General features: G+C 38.9%; 1 protein-coding gene and 1 long non-coding RNA gene across 2 annotated transcripts; both read left to right on the forward strand.

Annotated features, from left to right (window-relative positions):
• The first annotated feature begins 505 nt into the window (after positions 1–505).
• On the forward strand, positions 506–6,744 carry LOC147479838 (putative phospholipid-transporting ATPase 9). The gene is made up of 11 exons (XM_086581410.1): positions 506–1,430; positions 1,924–3,275; positions 3,410–3,520; positions 3,642–3,918; positions 4,014–4,102; positions 4,193–4,301; positions 4,697–4,906; positions 5,024–5,149; positions 5,259–5,357; positions 5,555–5,746; positions 5,829–6,744. Exons 1-11 carry the CDS (start codon positions 1,029–1,031, stop codon positions 6,441–6,443), a joined length of 3,582 nt encoding a protein of 1,193 aa, XP_086437536.1. The 5' UTR covers positions 506–1,028; the 3' UTR covers positions 6,444–6,744.
• A 688-nt stretch (positions 6,745–7,432) lies between these two features.
• On the forward strand, positions 7,433–15,415 carry LOC147479839 (uncharacterized). Its single transcript, XR_015206925.1, has 4 exons — positions 7,433–7,811; positions 9,080–9,344; positions 13,943–14,351; positions 14,478–15,415. It is a non-coding gene; the product is annotated as an uncharacterized LOC147479839 (long non-coding RNA).
• The last annotated feature ends 1,667 nt before the right edge of the window (positions 15,416–17,082 follow it).

The raw sequence follows: 17,082 nt of genomic DNA on the forward strand, positions 1-17,082 counted from the left end.
TTTGTACGATAATTGTACATTCAAATGCCGTCAAACTAATTCATTTTATTTTACAATTTAGATTTAACGACGGTCACAAAATGACATATTCTTAATCCTACTAAATAAACAATAAACTTCGATTCCCAATGTTGTGCATAATCTGCAACTAATAAACTGTTAAGTTTTCAGTCAACGTACTTTGATCAAGTCCGTAGACTTGATTTATAAGATTGCAATTGTTTATAACATTGGCTTATAAAAATGCGAAAAAATCATTACACATTAAAATAAAAATAAAAATGAAAGTTGGGTCATCTAGAAACTGAAGTAAACTAATCAGTTAAAAAATGTACTTTAACCTTGGACTATGGAGATATTATTTGGTCAATATACACGCTTCCACACGATCTCTTTTCTAGAAAACTACACACGTGGTTTTTTCAAGACAAAGAATAATAAAAAACAGAAAAGGAATTTTTGCATTTTTTTTTCTTTCTTTTTCAACTCTGTTAAAAATTAATGAAAATTATTTACATTACTATTACGTGAGCTTTTTTTACCAAATATTTAAGCTTGCTGTAATAATTTCCTTCACATTCTAGAAATGTGTATTCTTCATTTCTCATTTACATGCATTACATTTTTTTCTTTACTAGTAGTAATTGATGTGGAGATGCTTAAAGCGTGTTGTAAAGTCAATGGAGAGATTATTAGTAACAAGTCTATGGTCAAAGCATCAACATCATGGAACATTTCGTTTCGTATTAAGAAGTGGGTTTGGATGTTTTTTATTAATGTTTGTTTCTTGGTAGTTTCTAATCTTGTAAGAAAAATTTAGATATAAATTGTACTTGTTGTTGTTGTTGTATTTTTGGTAGTAGGCACCGGCTTTGTTTTTTGTCCAGACTTGTGTGTTTTTTCTCATTTTGCTTCCTTTAATTTATAGCTTCTCTAAAGTTTTTAGAATTATAGTTGAGGTGCATTTTTGTGGGGGGAGTTTTTTGTTGTTGTTGTTGAGCTGGTTTTAGAATTTTAGTACGTACAAGATGGGTGGTCATGGTAGAAGGAAGAGGCTGCCTTTCAGCCATATATTATCGTTTCGGTGTAAGAAAGCATCAGTTAAGGATGATGATGATAACTTGCAGATTGGTGGGCCGGGTTTCTCGAGAGCGGTTTTCTGTAATGATGCAGGTTGTTATGAGGCGGGATTACTTAACTATAGAGATAATTATGTTAGTACTACCAAGTACACTCTGGTCACTTTCTTGCCTAAATCGTTGTTTGAACAGTTTAGGCGAGTTGCTAATATGTACTTTCTAGTTGTTGGTTGCTTGGCTTTCACACCCCTTGCTCCTTACACTGCTGTTAGTGCTATCCTACCTCTTATTGTTGTGATCACTGCAACTATGGCTAAAGAAGGTGTTGAAGATTGGAAGCGAAATCAGCAGGTATGTATTTTCCAGCTTTTTGTTATTTTCTAGCTTTTGTAGTATGGTTAGAACTTATTTAGATGTTCTTGTTAGCTAATATTACGTTTAAAGGAACTTGTCAACCACATTTGTGATCCCAAATGAATTTAAGGGCAATTGATCCTTGTACCCACATTTGTTTTATAGTGATTTTAGAGTTCTATTTATTTTATTATGTTCTCAATCATCGTTGCATAAAGTCATAATGAAAATATTGACTCAGCATAAAACAAATGAGTCATCCACATATGTGATTCTGTTTTCCTTATTTTGTTAAACACTCAGTCTAGCATGTATCATCTCGAAGTCCTTCTGGTTGTATTCAGCCAGATCCATATCCAAGAGATGGATGTCCAATAGTAACTCCAGCTATTTTTTTCCCTCTTATTCCAGATCTCTGTTGTCGTAGTCTTGCGCTCTTACTCGTTTTATTAGCAAAGTTATCTCATATTTACTAAATAACTGCTTTCAGGATACTGGAGTGAACAACCGAAAGGTAAAAGTGCACCGTGGAAATGGCACTTTTGATCTTACAGAATGGAAGAACTTAAGAGTTGGAAATATAGTGAAGGTGGAGAAGGATCAATTCTTTCCGGCAGACCTCCTCCTACTTTCATCCAATTATGAAGATGCCATTTGCTATGTGGAGACCATGAACCTTGACGGAGAGACTAATTTGAAACTTAAACAAGCACTGGACGCGACTGCCGGCTTACATGACGACTCTAGCTTCACAGAATTTAAAGCCGTGGTCAAGTGTGAGGACCCGAATGCAAACCTGTACACTTTTGTTGGAAGTATGGATCTTGAAGAGCAACATTACTCCCTTACACCTCAACAACTTCTCTTAAGAGACTCAAAGCTCCGGAACACAAACTACGTCTATGGAGCTGTTGTCTTCACTGGTCATGACACAAAAGTTATGCAAAATGCGATGGACCCACCTTCTAAGAGGAGTAAAGTCGAAAAAAAGACGGATAAGATTATCTACTTCTTATTTTTCGTTTTGTTTTTGATGGCTTTTGTTGGATCAATTGTCTTTGGTATTGTGACAAAGGAGGATCTAGAAAATGGCAGGATGAAACGTTGGTATCTTAGACCAGATGCCACCACTGTCTATTTTGATCCGAAAAGAGCACCCATTGCTGCGATTCTGCATTTCCTTACTGCCCTAATGTTGTATAACTACTTCATTCCCATTTCCTTGTATGTATCCTTTGAAGTTGCCAAAGTCCTGCAAAGCATCTTCATCAACCAAGACCTGCATATGTACTATGAGGAAACTGACAAACCTGCACATGCCCGCACATCAAATTTGAATGAGGAGCTTGGCCAAGTTGACACAATACTTTCTGATAAGACAGGAACACTGACATGCAACTCCATGGAATTCCTTAAGTGCTCCATTGCTGGTATTGCTTATGGACGTGGTGTGACTGAGGTTGAGAAAGCGATGGCAAGAAGAAAAGGTTCGCCTCTTCTTAATGAGATGGGTGATGAAGTGGACCATGACCAGGCTTCTACAGATACAAAACCATTGACTAAAGGATTTAATTTCAAGGATGAAAGGATAATGAATGGAAAGTGGGTTAATGAACCAAATGCTGATGTCATTCAGAAGTTCCTTCGCTTATTGGCAATCTGCCACACAGCCATAGCTGAAGAGGATGAAGAGACTGGAAATATCTCGTATGAAGCTGAATCCCCGGATGAGGCTGCTTTTGTCATTGCAGCTAGAGAGCTTGGCTTTGAGTTCTACAAGAGAACACAGACAAGCATTTGTTTGCATGAGTTGGATGTTGTCTCAGGAGCGAAAGTTGACAGGTCAGTCTCTGTGTGCTCTTATAATGGTTAGAATTAGAAGTTAATCACAAACAAACACACACCTCATATATACAGTAAGCCTGCTCTACGTAAATCTAAGATTATGTTTAAACCATGACTTTCCTTTTTTGCAGATCATATGAACTTTTGAATGTCATTGAATTTAATAGCACAAGAAAGCGGATGTCCGTAATAGTAAGAAACGAGGAGGGAAAGCTATTATTACTTTGTAAAGGCGCTGACAGGTTTGTAAAGCCTTACTTGAAACCTATTTTATTCCAAATCCTGCTGAAACTTTATCATGACTGTTTTTTGTCAATTTAGTCTTCAGTTCTGATTAACACTCGCATAATTTTCACATAACAGTGTGATGCTCGAAAGGCTCTCAAAGAATGGGAGAGAGTTTGAAGAGCTGACCAGGGACCATATGAATGAGTATGCTGATGCAGGCTTAAGAACCTTGGTACTTGCATATCGTGAGCTAAGTGAGGAAGAATACACAGAATTTAAAGTGGAATTCACTGCTGCTAAGAACTCTGTGAGTGCAGACCGCGAGACACTGATTGATGAAGTGGCAGAGAAGATTGAGAATGAGTTAATCCTTCTTGGTTCCACTGCTGTTGAGGATAAACTTCAACCAGGGGTGAGTAGAGCATCTTTAAGTAAACAAACTATTAGGGAATGGACTTGTTAGAAACTGGGTCTCAATTGGGGAGTGAATTTCTGTTTTTCTTGTAGGTTCCCGAATGTATTGACAAGCTTGCTCAGGCCGGAATAAAGATATGGGTCTTAACTGGAGATAAAATGGAAACTGCTATTAACATTGGGTACAACTTTAAACGTTTTATTAATATTAGTTTTTTTGTTTGTGGTACTGTCCCACCTCTGCACATTTCTGACATTGGAAAAATTTGCAGGTATGCCTGTAGTTTGCTTCGACAAGGAATGAAGCAGATAGTTATTGACCTAGAAAGTCAGGGAATTAAAGCATTGGAGAAATCTGAAGACAAAGCAGCTGTCACGAAGGTATAAGCATCACATTATCTTTGTGTTCCATATCTTTCAACTTTTAGTATTTATTTATTAGCATTATTATGCAAAGCCTAACGGAAAGCTTATGAAAGAAGTAACAGGAGAGTTATCTAGCGAATCCCAGCATATAGTATAAGTAATAGGTGTGATAGAAGACGGGCTCAATGCTCTATGGACTTAGAAAACAAATCTTTTAAGTCAAGTCATACTCTATTGGATCTCCATCCAACACCAACGTGAAGATGGTTGGAACATTGGTGGGACACACCTAGAAATAGGGGCGGAATAATCTGAACACCTTTAAACAAAAACCTTGACGTGAAGATGGTTAGTATAAATATTAGAACAGTACATGTTAATCTTGATAGCTGTTTTTTATCCTTTTATAGGCGTCGAAGGCGAGTATCATTCATCAGATAAGTGCGGGGAAGGCACAACTTACTGCATCAAGTGAAAGCTCCAACTCATTTGCCTTGATTATTGATGGGAAGTCACTTACATATGCCCTAGAGGACGATGTTAAGAATATGTTTCTAGAACTAGCAGTTGGCTGTGCATCTGTCATTTGTTGTCGTTCATCACCGAAACAGAAAGCTCTGGTGAGATTGAACACCTTTTTTCATTTTTTTTTGTTGAATAATCAGTGTTACATGACATTTTGAATAGTTTACTTCACAAGGAATGAATTGGTCTAAAGTAGCATTAAAATCATGCAGGTCACAAGATTAGTTAAAACTGGAACTGGTAAGACTACATTGGGAATTGGTGATGGAGCCAATGATGTGGGAATGCTTCAAGAAGCGGATATTGGAATTGGTATCAGCGGCGTCGAAGGAATGCAGGTCAGTGCCTCAACCATTGACACTCTTATCCTGTTAAAGCGTAAAATATCATTGTTTAATCAATTTGATTTCATGTAAACCACTCACCTGACTAGCTTGATATTTTCAGGCAGTTATGTCAAGTGACATTGCAATTGCTCAGTTCCGATTTTTGGAGCGCCTGCTACTTGTGCACGGACATTGGTGTTATAGAAGGATTTCAACTATGGTACTTTTTGATGTTTCATTCTTTCTGTTATGCTTTAAGCCTGATTCTTTGATTGCATAAATCTGTAACTTACCTGACGTGTTTTTTGTTTACGGTTGTGAAGTCTTGGTTATCATCTCAAGTATCATTGCACTTCCAAGAATTGATGTAACAAAGTAAATTACTAAGTTCACTTTGTGGTTTTGCCTTTCCGCCAGATTTGCTACTTTTTCTACAAAAATGTCGCATTCGGTATTACTGTCTTCTTGTTCGAGGCATATACGTCATTCTCTGGGCAGGCTGCATATAATGATTGGTATTTGTCCTTTTACAATGTCTTCTTCACTGCACTTCCAGCTCTTGCTCTGGGAGTTTTAGACCAAGATGTTTCTGCACGGTTTTGTATCAAGGTATTTCCTTTATACAACTTGTTTTTTGATTGTCAAGTTAAGGTGATGAATGATATTCTTAATTATCTCTTTGATTTGTCAGTTTCCCCTCTTGTATCAAGAAGGTGTTCAGAATGTACTTTTCAGCTGGCGACGGATACTTGGCTGGATGTTCAATGGGCTGATCAGTGCCATCATTATCTTCTTTTTTTGCACTAAAGCACTTGCTTACCAGGCCTTTCGCAAAGGTGGTGAGACTGTTGGCATGGATATTCTGGGAACCACAATGTATACTTGTGTTGTCTGGGTTGTAAATGTTCAGATGGCAATCTCTCTCAGTTACTTCACACTGATACAACATATCGTCATCTGGGGTAGCGTTCTTAATTGGTACCTCTTCTCCTTGGCCTATGGTTCTATGCCTCCCAATCTATCAACAAATGCCTACAGAGTCTTCCTTGAAGCTTGTTCTCCTGCACCATCTTACTGGCTCCTTGTGTTGTTTGTGGTGATTGCTGCGGTTATTCCTTACTACTCATATTCAGCAATTACAATGCGTTTCTTCCCCATGTATCATCAAATGATTCAGTGGATAAGACAGGAGGGTCAGTCTAATGATCCTGAATACTGCAACATGGTGCGTCAAAGATCTATTCGGCCAACGACAGTAGGTTTTACTGCAAGAGCGGAAGCAAGATCCAGAAGCCAAAGAAAATGAGGACACGGTGTATCTTCATATCAACACAAATACACACCTCCTCCAAGTCAGATTTCATCAAGGCGGTATTCTATTGTTGTAGACTTGTAGCACTTGGAATTAGAAGAATGCTAAAATGTTGCAGAATTTGATTTTTGGCTGGTGGATCCACTTTTTTTTTTCTCACAAAATGTTTTCAATGTTGTTACTCATTTGTTATATAGCTGCACAGTTTGTAATAGCCGAATGTAGATTAGTTTTGGTAACAATTTGTTGTGTATATCCTCATCCTTCCGTGTTAATGTATTTGGACTTGCTTCGACTGATCTCTTGATAAGATCTATACACTAACCACAAATTTTCCTTTTAATCATTTTTCCCCTTTAACAGAGACTTCATATATTTAAGAAATTCACTAATGCTTCATAGAAGTATTAGCTTTTATAAATAAGGCTGTGGAGTTGTTCCATTAGCTTCAAAATGCCGCTCCTATATAGTTACCTAAAATATTTTCTTCCTCGTAACTCAGGAATAACCAGCCGAGAAAGATTGATTGTGTTGAGCCCAAATTGCATGGTCTTCTGCAGTATAGGTTCACAATCCTGAAGAAAACTCCCCAATCCTAAAATGATGACGTTTTCTTCAGCATCAATGCATCATCTTTTGCAGCTTGCACAGTTGCACCAAGGGATTTCTATCCTCGTTTTGGCCAATTCGTGAGTAGTTTATTCTCTTCCACTTCCTTCTCATGCTCTTTAACCTTAACTTGCTGTTTTAAGGTGTTCAATGGATTATTACTTGTTCTTGTTATATTAACACTTTCATGCACGCCATTAGGAAATATATTTCTATGTCATCCTCTGTTAGTGTATTGGTAGTTAGGATCGACGTAATTAAAGTTGATTCAATGATTCAAGGGAACAGGTTGTCTTAGGTTTGAGACGTTTGGTGTATTAGGTAAGCAATGTATTTTGTTCTTTTGTGGGGGGGCGGGGGCGGAGAAAGGAAAGTACAAACAGATTTTGATCATCTCGATTACATAAAAGGCAAAACAAATCAAAGTATAGCCAGTAATACCGGTTACATGATCTAAACCAAAAATCTATAGTATGTGATATCAGGCAGTTCCCATCTTCTGAACCAAGTGAGCATTCCTTCCTCTATGGAGCACTCGATAGATGCTGAACCTGCTCCATGTCTTACTGCACCATCAGCCCCCATATTAACCTCCCTTCATGTTGAAGTCATAATCAGCGCTCCAACATAACTCAGTTTTGCATTTCTTCCACCTAGTAGGTAGAACAAACCTGAAGCAAGCTCCTAAGCCTGCTTGACCCGGGTTACCCCTAGAGGAGCCATCTACATTAATCTTGATCATGCCTTGAACTGGTGGGTACCATCTGTGAGCAGCTCTTAATTGTTGGTCTGTTCCTGTATCTTGGAAGCAGATCCCAGCTCCTAAGTATACTCTTATATGCATTGTTGTTCATGGATTTTGTGGAAAGTCAATCTATAATTACATGCGAGTGTTGCTGGTGGTCGTTTTCGGCCATACTTCTTATTTTCTTAAGTTCTAAGTATACTTTTGAGGTATTTATATCATTTGTAGATAGAAGTTCTTGACTGGTGGGACCACCTACTAAGACAACTAAAGTCCTTAAGCACGGGTTCAGTTCTTTTCCAACCAACAAAGTTTTCCTATCAAGTGTCGAAAGATTTAGCATTGACCATAACATCAGGTTGGGAGGCATTCCATGTATGGATTAGAGATTAGGAAAAACTGACAAAAAATGAAAACAAGAAAAAAGAAAAGAAAAGAAAAACAGAACGGTGTTCTCTGTAGCCATACAATTGGACATGTGAACTTAGCAACTTGGCAAGTATGCTGGTTCAAAATCAATGGATTACTGTGAAGCCAAAAAGAAGCAAAAGGATCTAAGAGCGTTCTTAAGGAGAAATAGAGCCTACGCTTCCAATGTTGAAGAAGGTAAAGTTGCTAACGGAAAACAAAAAGATGAGATATCTTGAGGACTACACCTTTGGGACTCACTTATGTGTGTTGTGATTGCGAAGATTTTTTTGCAACTATGAGAAAGCACAGGCTCATCTTAGGAAGGATCATCCTAAGATTGTTAAAGAAATCATTACTAGAAAGTAGGACTACTATCTCTACTTTCTTAGGTTTGATTGTAGGATGACTAGTATGTTATCTTATGTATGTTAGGTTTGAAGCCTGTCGATATAGTGTCTTTGTGTTCCTCCTTTTAATGATTTAACTGTTAGGGAGGCTTATAATGTTTAACCTTTTGCAATAATAATAGGTGGGGTCTGCCTTAACCCAGCTTAATTTAAAAAAAAAAAAAAAGTATAACGGTTCACTTCTGAAGCTTAAGAATTCTGAATTCTACTTCTTGTTTCCATCAGTGTTTCTTGGCTTGTAAAGTGCAGTTAAGCTGAATATCTGAATATGCCTTAACATTTTTGCAGAAATGAAAGTTTTGTAATATGAACTTGTGTAAATTAATTTACATTACATATCTTTATTTTTTTCGTACTTAACAACCAAATTCGCATGTCATAAGCATTCATAAAAGTATGAGTCAGGTCAAATTTCCTTAGTCCCTCGGATCCTTTCTCACATTGGATCTTGCTTACAGGGAAGCTGCAATCAGTGGGATTTGCTCAAATATAAGAGCTAACATCCTGTCAAGGACACATATGAGCACCAGTATACCCTTTGCATGTCCACAAATGAGCACCAAGTATCTCACAGTGGGCGAAGCTAAAGACAAGAAATTTGTTTTCTCTTCCTGTTCCATTCAACTCGCGTTGAATTTATTAGCAAACGGTGAAAGGAAGGGAAAGGTATTTTCCATTCAACTCACGTTGAATTTATTAGCAAACGGTGAAAGGAAGGGAAAGGTATTTAGAAACTAAACACTCAAACTTGTTTCATAGAAAACTTACTTTCACTTCAAGTACATGCCTTCCTTATATACTAGTCTAGAAATGTAACTGGCATTAGAAACTATTAATAGCAATACTAATACTATTGTAATCCCTACTTTAATATTGTTAATTACCACAATAATCTCATAGGTACGGTTGAGAATATCAAGAGAGTTCAGTTTTTGTATTTGGTAATTGACCATTTCTAACATGCCCTCCCAAATCAAAAACTTCGTATGCCAAGCATATCTCTTAGTCGCCTGAAAGATTCAACTGACAACGGCTTGGTGAAAATGTCAGCTACTTGCTCCGTGGTATGGCAATAGTTCAGCTCCACTTTTTATGCTTCACGTGGTCCCTGAAGTGAAACCGAGTTTCAATATGTTTGCTCCTCCCATGTTGCACTTGATTCTTGGCGAGTTTTATAGCTGATTTGTTATCCACATATATCACCGTTGGTTCTTCTTGTGAATGACTCAATTCATTTAAAAGATTTCAGAGCCAAAGCGCTTCACACACAGTCAATGAAGCTGCCTCATATTCTGTTTCACACGAAGACAAAGCCAAAACAAAGCCACATATTCTTGTTTCTTGGAAGTCCAAGAAAATGTAGTTGACCCTAGATAAAAAACATAGCCTGTGGTACTTTTCCTCTCATCTTGATCACCAGCCCAATCACTATCAGAGTAACCAACTAATTCCACATTTTCACCATAAGGATAAAAGAGACCAAAATTCATTGTGCCTTTGAGATACCTTAGAATCCTCTTGGCAGCGAGCCAGTGAGACTCCTTTGGTGTCTCCATGTATCTACTCACTAGTCCGACTCTATAGACGATGTCAGGCCTTGTGATTGTCAAGAGCCGTAAGCTACCAACAAGACTCTTGTAAAGAGTCGAGTCCACGAAATCTCCTTCTCATTCTCTTGACAACTTTAAGCCTGGGGCCATTGGGGTGCTCACCGGATTGCAATCATCCATTCTGAATTTCTCCAAGATCTCCTTCAAGTACTTCCTTTGCAATAAGAAAATTCCATCTTGTTATTGTTTTACTTCAATTCCAAGAAATATGGACATCAACCCGTTGTCCGTCATCTCAAACTCCTTAAACATCAACCTCTTGAATTCTATTATGCAAATAGTTCAGCACTATTCCCTGTGTATAGCAAATCATCAACATAAAGGCAAATTATTAGAAATTGGCCTTCTTTCCTTTTAACAAAAACAGAATGCTCGTATGGGCATTTGGCAAACACATTATGTAGAAGTTAATTGTCAATACGTGCATTCCAAGCCCTTGGTGCCTGCTTTAAGCCATACAATGCTTTCTTCAAATGGTACACTTTGTGCTCCTTTCCTTCAACTAAGAAACCTTCCAGTTGTTTCACATACACTTCTTCCTCAAGTATTAATCAACCATGGTGAGCAGTTAGTGACATCAATAATCTCACCGAATCAAGTCGAGCAACTAGTGCAAAAGCTTCCTCATAATCGATACCATACTTCTGGTTGTATCCTTTAGCAATAAGCCTCACCTTGTACCGGTCAACATCCCCATCTGGTGTGCGTTTGATCTTGTACACCCATTTAACATCTATTGCCTTGTGGTTTTGTGGGAGTGCTGTCAACTCCCAGGTGTTGTTCTTCTCGATTGTATGCATTTCCGCTTCCATTGCATACTGCCAACAATTTCTTTCATAGCTTCTTGGAAGTTGATAGGCTCATGATCAATATACAGGCAAAGTAGACTGTTATCCACATCTTCTGTCTCCCCATATATCTCATCCAGATTTCGCATTTTGATGGGCGTGGATGATCTCACTCTGCTTTTACGGCTAGTGAATTGTGAGGTACTATGTGATGTAGGTGGTGTGGGAGGTGGATGAGGTGAGGGTGTTCCTAGCTGAGTAACCACCCGAGAGGACTCTCCAAGTTCCTTTGCCGTAGGATGCACTTTGGAGTTATCTTCACCACTCCAACTGCACGCTTCTCCTTCATTGAAGGTAACATCTCTACTCACCACCAATTTATTGGTTAGTGGGTTGTAGAGTTTATACGCCTTCGATTCTTCACTATAGCCAATGAAAATGCATTTTTCACCACGGTCATCAAGTTTTTTCTCTTGGCAACGGGTTCTTGGGCATATGCAACACACCCAAATATCCTTAGGTGTGTAGCCGTTCCACTACTCTTGAGGTGTCTAATTTCTCACACTTTTTGTCAGGAACCGATTAAGCAAATAAGCCGAACAAGCTACTGCTTCTGCCCAAAAATCTTTTGGCAATCTTTTCTCCTTGAGCATGGTTCTTGTCATGTTGAGAATGGCCCGGTTCTTTCTTTCTGCAACGCCATTTTGCTGTGGCGTGTAAGCAGGAGTGAGCTGATGTTGAATGCCTTGTTCCCTGCAATATTCTTAAAAAGCATTTGAGGTGTACTCACCACCTCTATCCGATCGAAGTATGACAATCTTACTCCCACTTTCTGCCTCGACAAGTGCTTTAAAGTGCTTAAAAATAGTGAACGCAGCAGACTTTTCCTTAAGAAAATAAACCCATAGTTTTTTGCTGAAGTCATCAATGAAGGTAATGAAATAACGATTACCTCCAAGAGATATGGGATCTAGTGGACCACATATGTCGGTGTGAACAAGTTGCAATGGTTGCTCTGCACGCCTTGACTGCCCACTAGGAAAAGGGAGTCGTGTTTGCTTGCCGACTATGCAACCTTTACAAATATGGCTTGGGGACTCAATTTTTGGCAGACCATGCACCATACCAGCTGCTGATAACAACTTCAGGCCATTGAAATTTAGATGGCCGAAGCGAAGATACCACTTCCATGACTCATTCTCCATGAGACTTAGAAAACATTGCTCGAACTTTGTGTTGAGGTGCAATGGGAACATGCGGTTCCTTGCCATCTTGACACGAGCTATAAGCCTGCCACGCGCATCTACCAAAGCAAGATGATTGTCCTCCATGTGTACAACATACCCCTTTTCTAGAAGTTGTCCGACACTTGGAATGTTACTTTTCATGGTAGGTATATAATACACATCAGAAACATACTCAGGTGTACCATCCTTTTGATAGATCTTGCTCTTCCCCATTCCTTCGATGGGTAATTTTGTAGAATCTCCTAAAGTCACACTGCCACGAACACCTTCTACAAGTTCCACAAATAGATGTTTTTTCCCACACGTGGTTACTTGCACTTGTGTCAAGGAACCAAGCTTCATGTTGCGCACCTGAATCCTCATGAGCGAGAAGAAGTATGTTCATTACTCAAATCATCATATTCATTACTCACGTCATCATATGTTGCTTCAGCAAGGTTGGCTTCATCCTCAGTTGTATGCCAACAATCAAAACTATAGTGCCCATATTTTTTGCAAATGTAGCACTAGATATTTCTGGTACTTGTTTCTCCAAGTGTGGATCGTCCTCGGCTGCCTCTACCACGACCTCTAAAACTCTGATTTTCTGACTGATTTTGCCAGTGTCGTGGTTGGGTTCCATGACCCCTGCCTCTACCATGACCTCGGTTAGAGTTGTGGTAATCTCCTCAATTAGCACCACGTTCTCCTGGTTCATGTAGAGTCATTTTTTACTCCAGTGCATGTTCCAATACAGTGGAACTTGCATTCTTCTGAATGCGCTGCTCATGCACTTGAAGAGAACCCATCAATTCGTCAACAGATATCTTCTCCAAGTCCTTAGACTCCTCAATGGCTGCAACCACATACTCAAATTTTGAATTAAGAGAGCGGAGTATCTTTTCGATGACACGAATATCGTCCATATTCTTCTCACCATTTCTCTTTAAGCCGTTCACTATCACAACCAACCGTGAGAAGTAATCATTTACTGTCTCACCTTCCTTCATATGCAGCTCTTCAAACTCGCCACGGAGAGTTTGAAGGCGGACTCGCTTCACCCGGTCAACTCCTTTGTAAATGGTAGCAAGAGTGTCCCATGCTTCCTTACTCGATGTTGCTTCGGCAACCTTCTCGAAGGTAGACTCGTCCAACCCTTGATAGAGTAGGAACAAAGCCTTACTGTCTTTCTTCCTATGCTCTTAAGAGCATTCTTTTGCTCAGGTGTGTAGGTTGTTTCCTCCTCCGGAGTGGGTGTTGCGAACCCATTAACTATAAGCTCCCATAGCTCTTGAGAACCAAACAGGGCTCTCATTTGGACTGACCAACTCTCATAGTTATCTTTTGATAACTTGGGTATTTGTGGGACTACGCTAGACGCCATGCCTACTGAAAAATTGAGATGGGGAACCTAGCTCCGACACCAAATGAAAGGAAGGGAAAGGTATTTAGAAACTAAACACTCAAACTTGTTTCATAGAAAACTTACTTTCACTTCAAGTACATGCCTTCCTTATATACTAGTCTAGAAATGTAACTGACATTAGAAACTATTAATAGCAATACTAATACTATTGTAACTCCTACTTTAATATTGTTAATTACCACAATAATCTCATAGGTACGGTTGAGAATATCAAGAGAGCTTTCAGTTTTTGTATTTGGTAATTGACCATTTCTAACAAACGGTTCCACAGGTTCAACCTTAAAGGAATTGCTCACATTCTTAGTGGCTGAAAACTTGAATCGTCTCAACGCAGTTGCTGCAGAACAGGTTGACATACTGAAACCCCAGCGACCAAGCACTCTTGCCCCCAAAAGCGGAGACTGAACAACTGCCAGGTTGTTGAGGAGATGTCTGAAGAGAACGTGGGCGCTCTCTGAGGTTACCACCACATTCTTAGATGTCTGAAAACTTGAATCTTCTCAATGCAGTTGCTGCAGAACAGGTTGACACAGTCACTGGGTCCACTACAGGTGGATCTATTCTATCTTTCGCAGGTGGTGTTTGGATAGACCAGTCTTTGGTTCTGTACCCAGCCTTCAAGACTACTGCTGAAACAATTTACAAAGCCAAGGCTGAATCAGTAGATTATCCAACATGCGGTGAGTGATTTGACTTTTTTAGATTTATTCTTGACTAATGCTTATAGTGAAAACTTGAGTTAAAAGTTTGTTTAAATGTGTTGCTTTTAATTCTAATGGAAAAAAAAAATGACAATGTGGATGAAGGAAGGAGCAGTCACTGATATGTTGAACTGAACAAATGGGCTGCCGAGGCTACTAATGGACTTATCCAGTCTGTTCTTCCCAAATTAGGTTCATTGACAAATTTGTTCTTGCAAATGTACTCTACTTCAAAGGAAAATGGACTAAGCCTTTCGATAAAATCTTGACCAAGGACTCTCAATTTTTTCTCCTCGATGGAAGTTCTGTTGAGGTTCCCTTCACGAGTAGCAGCGAAAGTCATAAATGCATTGATACTTACAAGGATTTTGATACTTTCAAGGATTTTAAAGTTCTTAGACTACTTTATGAGAAGAACATAGACAAAAAAAGCAGCTCTTTCCATGTATGTTTTACTTCCCAATGAGAGAGATGGTTTGCAGTCTCTTATTGAGAAGGTGGGTTCTGATCCATTGTTCTTGAAAAGCTATATACGTTCAGATACAGCGTTGGTAGCAGTGGGAGACTTCTAGCTACCAAAGTTTAAGATCACATATGGCTTTGAAGTTTCTAAAATTCTCCAGCGCGCTGGACTAAAATATTCGTTCTCAGAATTTGATGAGATGGTACTGGATTTAAAGCCTAGTGCGCCGCTTATACATTCAGAGGCTAGGTTCACCACAAATCATACACTGAAGTTAATGAGGAAGGAACTGAAGCTGCTGCTTTTACTGTTATTTCGGGCGGTCTTACGAGTACATGGGGAACTGTCCGTCAATTTGTTGATTTCGTGGCAGATCATCCGTATGTTCATGGTAAGAGATGATAAAAGTGGGATGGTATTGTTTATGGGACATGTCATTAATCCCTTGTTGAACTGAACAGCTAGAGATCTCATAATGCAAAATGAGAACTTATATCTCAAGTACGGTGTTTAATTTCATTTGCAGCATAAGAGGAACCTTTGTCTAACAATAGTCATTCATTGCTAGTTCTTATTCATTAATTTTGATCATTACTGTAATGTTTTCGAATAAACCCATATCGTAGCAGTTGGATCTTGCAACTGTGGGGTATCTCTAATATTTTTGAAAAAAGGGGTCATCCCTCATTGCAACTAGAAATGGGGTCACCCCTAACCAACCGTAATAAATTATTATGTATTCCTCACATCCTTTTTTCTTGAATTCAGCTTCTAAATGAAAGTTCAACCCCCATAAGAAATGGATGTCTAAACTAACAAGTATTTTCAATAGTGTTGCAACTCCTGAGAGTTCATTCCAAAATCAGTGGGTATGCATTTGTTTGGTTATGACAATTTCGCAATTCGGATGAACACAAGCATCTGCCTAGTCTCTTTTCTACGAGACCTTCTACCGATAGATCATGTATAAGAGTCCCCTTTGTGTGCGCATGATGTAGCTCACAACTATTAGACATGGCACTAAATTCTTCAAAGCAAAGATGGAGGGGTGAGAGTCTCTCCACCACATCGTGAGCACCAAGCACGGCGTAGAAACCCCCCTTAACTGCCCGTGGGCGTACACACGTAGCTCTAACTCACCATCATCTCCGAATGACATAATAAACAGTACTAGCATAAACAGCAGCAATTCCTAGCATAAACAGTATCATCTTCAGCCTGGGGGGTTCATTTCCTAGCCCTTGTTGAGCAATAATGATATGTCCAACAAGTCATTTTAACCTGGATTCGGTTATTTATTGAGACTTCAGCAAATTAGTTTTATCGTTCTCACAGCTTGAGCATTTTTTTTAAAATAGATTTTGGTTAAGGCAGACCCCTACATGTATCATTAAAATATGGGAATTTACATTCCTTCTCTAAGAGTAGTAGGAAGGTTCGGCATACATCACTTTCAAAGGCTTCGAGCCGGACACAATTGAATCTTCACACCATAACATTACAATAGAAGTCCATCACAACTACTTCATTTTGCAAATTGTTTAACCAAGGCCGGGTGATCTTTCAAAATGTGCCTTTGGGTTTTCTCAAAATTTCGGAAGAAACTACAACAATGGATGCAAGCAAATGTCAATCCCATTGAGTCATCCCAAACCTCCTTAATGTAGCCATCAAGATGCTTAATCTTCTTTCTTGCCATAGATGAAGCTTTTTTCATCATAGCGGTGGTAGGATCATTAATACCACCAGGAGAACGTTGTCTCTGCTTCCTAGCTTTCTCACAACAGTCCTCCATTCATCGCCATGAATTGAGGGTGTTGTTGCCATATTTTCATAACCAACCTCAACAGATTGAGAACTAATTAGGGGTGGAACTTGGGTCGGGTTAGCCCAAGCTCGATGGACTAAAACCTGACTTTTGTTGGTCTTGGGTTAACATGTTATATCCGTGGTCCGGGCTTGGTTTTGTAAAATCAAAACCCGACTTGGTTTTGTGTTGGGCTCGGGTTAGAATATCAAAAAACCGAAAAACCCGAGCCCGTGTGCATAAATGTACATATATCTTTCAATTCTTCTATTCTTGTAAAAAATAAGGTTTAGAATATCTATTTTAGAGAGAATAATGTAATCAACAAGGTTATTTTTTTCAAACAATCAAATCTCTTTGATTTCATTAGAAGATTTTAATTTTGGTGCTTTTTACCTCCTAATTCCAAAAAAAACCCCGAGAAGTTTGACCAACCAGAC

Source organism: Coptis chinensis, chromosome 8, assembly GCF_015680905.1.
Source record: "Coptis chinensis isolate HL-2020 chromosome 8, ASM1568090v1, whole genome shotgun sequence".
In the NCBI taxonomy this organism is placed as follows: domain Eukaryota; kingdom Viridiplantae; phylum Streptophyta; class Magnoliopsida; order Ranunculales; family Ranunculaceae; genus Coptis; species Coptis chinensis.